The 7,581-nt window shown below is 40.7% G+C and overlaps 1 protein-coding gene across 1 annotated transcript in view; it reads right to left on the reverse strand.

Moving 5' to 3' along the window:
* The window catches only part of eif4g3a (eukaryotic translation initiation factor 4 gamma, 3a), an 86,780-nt gene extending 79,964 nt beyond the window's left edge, over window positions 1-6,816 (reverse strand). The window contains 1 exon segment of the mRNA XM_025907023.1: window positions 6,103-6,816. Coding sequence (XP_025762808.1) covers window positions 6,103-6,278 — 176 coding nt within the window. The 5' untranslated portion in view covers window positions 6,279-6,816.
* Window positions 6,817-7,581: the final 765 nt, after the last annotated feature.

A 7,581-nucleotide genomic window follows, 5' to 3' on the forward strand; every position in this document is an offset into this window, starting at 1 on the left:
GTGCAGAGCAGTGAGTGTGACTGCATGCCTGGCCACATTAAGGGAGAGAGACATGGCACTCAAAGAATCCTTGGAAATTTATGGGAGGATTATGCAACAGCAAAGATGGTGACAGACATACAAATCCCAGGGGGGAACAAACCTTGTTGGGGCAAAGTCCGCAAACCCTTTAAGCAGGTTTTTATCAAGTTATACTACTGATTCTATATATAAAGAGTGGGTCACTGAAACAATCACCCTCTGCACCACTTACTGCAGTAGTTCCCAATGATGTGGCATGAGGCAACACTATTACTGCAACTGCCTAAAAACCAGTTATTGAGATATTGGTACACATCAAAGGATCTGATCTAATCCAGAGGATGTAAAGCTGATCGCTTCCCAGTGCAGAACAAATCGTAGTTAGCTAAAGTGTAGGTATCATGTTAGGTCAATATGCTGCAAAGGTGTTATCAAAAGACAACATATAACAAAACAAAGGCTAACGATACTATGACATATAGGCTATTTTCTGCAAATATTGACACATGCACCAGGAAATTTTGCCATAAAATATTTCAACACCACTGAGTTACTGGACATAGAAGCACCCTCTATAAGAGCTACACTACAGGACTACCTTACACCACATACCAGTATTTACTTGTTTTGGGTTATTTCAGTTGAGTTGTATTATTTTTACCTTTAAATGACCTCCTATAATTATTTTTTTTATTTACCTTGTGCTTCTTTCTTTTGTGTTTTTATTGAGCTATTCAAATTTTTTAGGCTGTGTACTGTTCAGGCTGCTGTAACATGTATTTCCCCATCTTTGGGATAAATAAAATAAATCTTGTATGCAGCCTTGATGCATGCTCAATCATCGTCATGTTCAGTGTTCATCTTCTGCTGACCACTGAAACAACAGCCGATTTTAGATCCTGCTTCAAAATAACTAAGCAAATAAGTTCCCAGAGGCATATAAAGATAGCAGTCAAGTGTTTTTTACAGGAATTTTCAAGAAGCTTCTTTTTTTAATATTAAGAGCACAACCACTAAAGATGAACTCTAAAGAACTCTAAATTCAAAGGACAAAAAGAAGCAAGTCTGGAAATTGTGGAGTTAGATGGGGCAGAGGGCAAAAAAATTAGGAGAAGCCCTCAGTTTTCTCAGCTGGCTCAGCAGTGGGGTGAGGTGAGCTGAGGGGGATGGAAGGAAATGAGGGGGGGGGGCTGAGGCAGGCTGGGTGACCTGGGCCTTTGTTGGCAGATGGTGGGAAGTGCCACCTTGGCCTCTCTCTCTCTGAATGCTAAGCAGCAGTGCCATTGTCTGGCAAGTGTAGCAGCAGACGCATGCGCTCGGGGTCTCTCTGGCAACCAGGAACAGACAAACTGCCCCCCCCCCCTTACTCCTCCATCACACACATGTTCCCCCACAGGACCCACGATGACACACAGCAACTTCGCCCAAGAAGAAATTCCCACACACAAGGCCAGACAGAGAGTAATATGATCTCACTCTCCTGACCTAAGAGGTCACAGCAGAGTGAGAGGTCAGCCTAGTGGCAACACTCTGTTTACATACAGACATGAAACTCAAACGCTTTACAGTCTAGTGTATTCACAGGAATCTGTAAAGTAACAGGGAAGGTCCAGAAGAAATTGGCTTAGTTTATATTACTGTTAACTTCATTATTTTGATGCAGATACAGTTTAATTTAACTGCTAATTCCTCGTACCGCACACATTATATTTTATCAAACAAAGAGCTTTATAAATCTGATCAAATTTAATACAAAACCACTGCAGAATGCAGACTCCAAAATAACTACCAAGGTGATCACCTCTTGAACATGCACCATCAACAAATACACACCCACATTCATCGGTTAAACATGGGAACCAACAGTTACTCGCCTCCTTGAGTTTGTTTGTCCTGTTGAATGACATCAGCCAGCATGACTTTGACACTTACGTACTTCAATTGAAAGTGTATTTCCTGTCTGCAGCATATATGTTGAAAACAATAAGAAAACAGGGCTTTGAAGTGGCAACAGGTGTAAAATGATCTTTTTCTGAATATAACCAAGTTGTTTTAGAGCCAAACACTAAGCTGAGTGGTTTTAAATAATAATAATAATAATGACGATAATACATAAAATACTAAAAAAGAGTGATAAAAACCTGTACGACGTGGGAGCTTCCTGCTGTATATCAGGGCTCGCAAAATCGCTAGCCCGACATCCCGGGGCTAGCGATTTTTCCAGTTGGGCTACCAAAATCCATCTCAGCCCTGCCCGTCGGGCTATCATAGGAATGAAAGATATGTCAATGCTTTTGCATTCTTTCACAAATGTAGCTGAGTAATTATGTCATCGGCATCGATGAGCCACTGTCAATATGTGACACATTGAAATCGCGTTTGAATTTGCGCTTGTTTTTTGCTTTCACTTTGCGATCGCGCGAACTGTGTGTAGAGAGCGGCAGCACTAATTGGTAAGTCACAGATTAATTGCGCACCAATTCCTCTGACATAGTCTTATCAATCGTTAGCTTACTATCAAACATGACAAGTGAAATCTCCTGCAGCAAGCTTAAACATGTGATAGAGGTTGATCGCGCAGAGAATTGCTGATCGTTATGTAAGTATGTCTGTAAGAGCAGATGGCTTTAGGCAGGTATTTTAGTTCTGCAGAGCCAAACAAGAGAGGTCAGGCTGAAGAAGCAGCCAAAGAAAAGCCTACCACAAAACGGAAAAGTTATGACAAATCAGACAATGAGGGAAAAAGAAAGCGCAGCTTTTTTGGTTTCATGGACAAAAGAATTTCTGTGGCTGGAATATGACAAGCTAAATAACATTATGTTCTGCCGGGTGTGTTGTGAGTTTCCCTCGATTTCTGAGTCGACAAGCGCCTTTGTTACTGGGACCAGTCATTTTAAGAAAGGCCCCATGAGAACCCATGAGAAATGCAAGAAATACATTATTGCTCAGTCTGCAGTATCTTTCCCAGAACAAACACCAATTGCAAAAAACATACTAAAAGTAAACCAAGCATAACAAGAAGTCCTGAAAAATCTGTTTAGAATAGCGTACTATGTTGCAAAGAGTGAACTACCACTGGCAAAATTTAGCAGTCTTTGCAAACTTCAAAAAGCAAATGTCCTAGATCTTGGTTCCACTTGCCTCTTACCCGTGATTTCAGTGGAATTTTCAAATTCAGGATCTGACACAGACTGATTCATGTTGTACACAGTTCTTGCAAGTTCATAGAAATTTCTGTTCAATTAGAACCAAATATTTGAGTTGATGTTTGAAATTGTTGTTGTAATTTGTGTTTTAAATATTTTTAGATTGATGTTTTGTTTCCTTTACAATATTATACATTAAAGTATAATATTGTAAAGGAAACAAAACATCAATCAAAAAATTGTCCTTTTTTTTTTTTTAATTCGGGCTACTTAAATTTATTTTGGGCTACCAAAAACTGAAGAGTGCCTGCCCGAAGGGCTACCAGGGATTTTGAAATTTTGCGAGCCCTGTATATGATGTATTTAAAAATAGCGCATTGTCAAAGTGAATTAACAATTGCATTTCTGCTCTCTGGAAAAGTGCATTTTTCTCTAAATTAAATAAAAAATAAATAAAAATATTTGTTTATTATGGGTCTGATTATTTCTCTTTTGAAGAGAACCCACAAACTCTTTTTAATTGCTTGAATGAGCCCTGAATGTATACCTCTAAGAAAATAATATACAGCTTCTCAAAGTTGTTTTTCACTTAAGAGCTGAAAAAAAGTTATCGTGTCACACAAGGCATTTTTTTTTAAATCATTCAATAAAAAAAGAACAAGGAATGATGAGAATTTCAGTGAAAATAACATTCATTGTGAACTCTATCCATTTTCTGACACTGATCTGGATTATAGGGTCACAGTATAGTAGTGTCTCTTATCAGCCAGTGGTTCAGGCCTCCTTGTCAGGTGCCTGAACCACCTCATTTGTCACTATTCTATGTGAAGGGCTCTACTCTACCTTACCATGGTGCTGGGTCATGGGATAGGTAGGGGAGTGTGGGTGGGGTCTCAATGCCCAAGTGGTCCCAGAAGCTTTGTTGTCATGGGCAATTTGCCCCTGGTAGGATCTCCCTAAACAAACTTATCCTAGGTGAGAGACCAGACTAAGTGCGATTCAGAAAACCTCGCTAAAGAAAAGTAATTCAAGGAAGTCATTTGCCTTGCCCAGGATACCGGGGACCCACCCAGGAATCAGGCCTATAAGAGGAGCTTGGTGGGCACAGCCCGAAAGAGCCACATGAACCCACCCTTCTATGAGCCTTCCATCCAGAGGAGCCATTGGGGTTCAGTGTAAAGTATACGCCACTCAGGGAGAGAGGTCCTGGTAGTCTGATCTCCTTTTGCCATGACATTAAACTGAACAAATTTTCAACAAATTGCCTTCTACTTAAACTGTTAATGGTGCTTTTAAAAGCTTGTAACAACAATAATCTCATAAAGTAATGAGCATTTATGTAATATATGGATGGATATTAGATAAAGACACAGAGACACCTACAACAGCCACAACTCAATCAAGCAAAATCAGAAATAGCACATCATACCAAAAAGAGCAGTGTGGTTAAGCTAACTTTTAATAACCATAACTTACAATTACATGCAAAAAGTGAATTCCTGTTATCTGTCTTTCTTAAACAAAGTTTAAAATGGATAAGTGGAGGTGGTGTATTTCTGTACTCAGTCAGTAGGCCCTTACTATCATGCACCTGAAAGTAGGTTAAGCAAATGTAGCACCAATTACAAAGAGCTTGAGAGTCAAAAGAGGCCATGGCACAACAGATAAAGAGAATGTTAATCTTTTCTGTTGTGTTTGGTTTACTGACAGACAAATCAAAAAAATCACAACATGCAACAAATCAAGGGGGAACTTTATACTACCACCTGCTATAACCAGCTACTTGGTGCCCCTTAGAGACGTCATAAACACAGGGTGGCTCTGACTGTGGGAGGCAGGAAATCAGGTTGAGCCATCACACCCCAAAGCCACAGCAGAAGCTGTCAGATCACAAAAAAAGATAAATCTCTCTGTCACTGGCAGCCAGGAGACATCAACTTAATCCTCTCTTACACACACTACGACACCATGCTGTAAATAAAACACAAGCTGACATAACCACTATGACTTCACTTCACCAAATTGAGGGTAGAAATTAAAACCCAGCCATCCCCTAGTACACAAAAAGGAGAGTAAGAGCACAAGGCCGTAGTAATAATTATTATTATAATAATAAAGTTTCTTCTCTAATTATACAGTGCCTGTTAAATATTTGGAGACAGATTCTCAGGAGAACAAACAGACAAACTCAGAAATGGTTGTGAAGGAATTTTAAAGAGACTTCTCAGCTGACTGTAATCATACCGAACCAGACCTCATTATAAGAGTCAAGACGGTCATTAAAACTAGCGAGCATCTTTCTGACGGCTGTCACCATGACAGCTCAGCCCTGGCACTGACAGGCCTCTCCGGATGCACACATAAACCAAACGTTAATGTAAAACTGGAAGCTGTATCCATTTCCCACATGCCGGGCCTAAATCTTAGGCAAGTACTATTAGCTCCGTTACATATAATGAAGCCACGGGAAGCTGCATTGCATTGACGGACTTGGGCACTTGCTAGCATTAACTAGCTGGCACCGTGCAATAACTACACCTTGCTAGTCAACAACCAAAGCTGAACAAAGCCGGTAACCGGTGTTGAGATACGGTGATAAAGCTTTACTATACCTAATAGTACTTCTTTATTTACTATTATCATGTACCACCACTTTTATTGGAACATGCCAGTTATATCTGATAATCAGTGGCGTGGCGTCAACTCCCCCCAATATTAAACTCGCATCTCCGTTAGCTTTGACAACCGGCTTCGGGAGCTAACGTTAGCACAGTTAGCTAGCTAATTGTCCCCTCCCCTCCCAGCTCCCTCCAAACGAAACCATCATCCTCACGTCCAACCTCTGCTATTAATCACTAATTAAACATCTGTATGTGCTACCGTCACAGGGGAAAAATAAATGCATGAAAACACAAGAAATTTCTGCGTTACCCACGTCAAAGGATACTGAGGTGGCTGTACAGCGCCGGGCTGAGGAGCAGTTGGGGCTCCCGGCGGCAGAGACACGGAGGTCAGGGTAGCCCGCAGTTGGCTCGACGAAGAGGGGCCACTTCCAGGTCCGCTAACTGCGACAGCGGCGGGTTTGGGGACCACTTTCGGTGGCAAACTCATCGCAAAAAAATCAATAACAAATAAAAACAATATCTTAATAAATACTGATACAAACAGCGCCTAGCCTGCATACATAGAGCAAGCGTTGCGGATTCTTGAAACAGGCCCCAAAATCCCTTTAACGAACTGGGATAACGAAGCTCGAATAGCAACACAAACGTCTTTTTTCATGGAAAGTCGCTGTTAGGATCAGCGGTGCTATTCATGGGGACGGTGGGAGGTTTAGCCTCCCTCACCCGTCCGGAACCTCTGCGGATCCGGCTCGGTTCGTTTCTGTTTTAAAAAAAAACAATCGCCGCGATCTTCAACCTCCCTCGGCGATCTACCTTTTCTTCTCGGCAAGTGTGTTTTCTATCATTTTTTTCGCACATAGATGAGAGACTTCGCCAACATGGCGTTGCGGCCGCTTCCAGCAGTCCGGGCAGGACAGATGATTCGGCAATCCTCGGCCAGTTACGGAATCGCTCGGGTAATCAACTAACCTTCAATCAAAACACGAAAACGGCGTGGCTGACGCTCCCCAAATGTGTTCCAAATCAGTTTTTCACTATTTTAAAATCCAGTTTGAAATCAGAATTAATAACAGTCTCATCACGACTGTAACTGCTTATTAACAAACCCGGCTCCTTTTATTACTAAAATAAATCAATGAGATTGCACAGGTGTTTATAGTAAATTAGGTGTCTGTATGGACAAAAATAATTATATTACGTATTCGGCTATTGAAATACCAGCGCTGTGCGTTAACAATTGTGTGTTATCACTGCCATCTACCGTTCTTCCGTTTGCGTCGCAAGGCATTTTCCTTAAATCAAGGATGCCCAACTAATTTACTTTACGAGTCACATCCCAATGTGATCTCAAGTAGGCAAGACCAGTAAAATTAATTGTATGATTTAAAAGATATCGTCCTAATTCGCCCCTTTTAAGTGCAGGAATATTAAACAAATTGGGGACTAAAGGCAACCCAAATCGACCAAACTGGTGCATTTGTAAGGTCATGACAAATTTTCCCTTTTTAAAAGAATGACCTGGAGATACCAGCATTACAACACGGGACTTTTTTTTTTTTTAAATAAATAGTGATCCAGTGAAAGACCCTTTACCCCACTTAAAAATCTTAGACATAAGGCAGTCATTTCCAAATTGCTTTCCTCATTCAGTCATCTATTCATTTACACAGATGCCCAAGATGTTTTAAGATAAAGTCCAAGGAGGAATCTACATCCTCCATCACCTTAAAAGGAATAGCAGTACATTTTATTGAAAAATTTCAGTAGTTAATGACTTCAAAAGAGTTAAT

Source organism: Oreochromis niloticus, linkage group LG5 (genome assembly GCF_001858045.2).
Source record: "Oreochromis niloticus isolate F11D_XX linkage group LG5, O_niloticus_UMD_NMBU, whole genome shotgun sequence".
Classification (NCBI taxonomy): Eukaryota; Metazoa; Chordata; class Actinopteri; order Cichliformes; family Cichlidae; genus Oreochromis; species Oreochromis niloticus.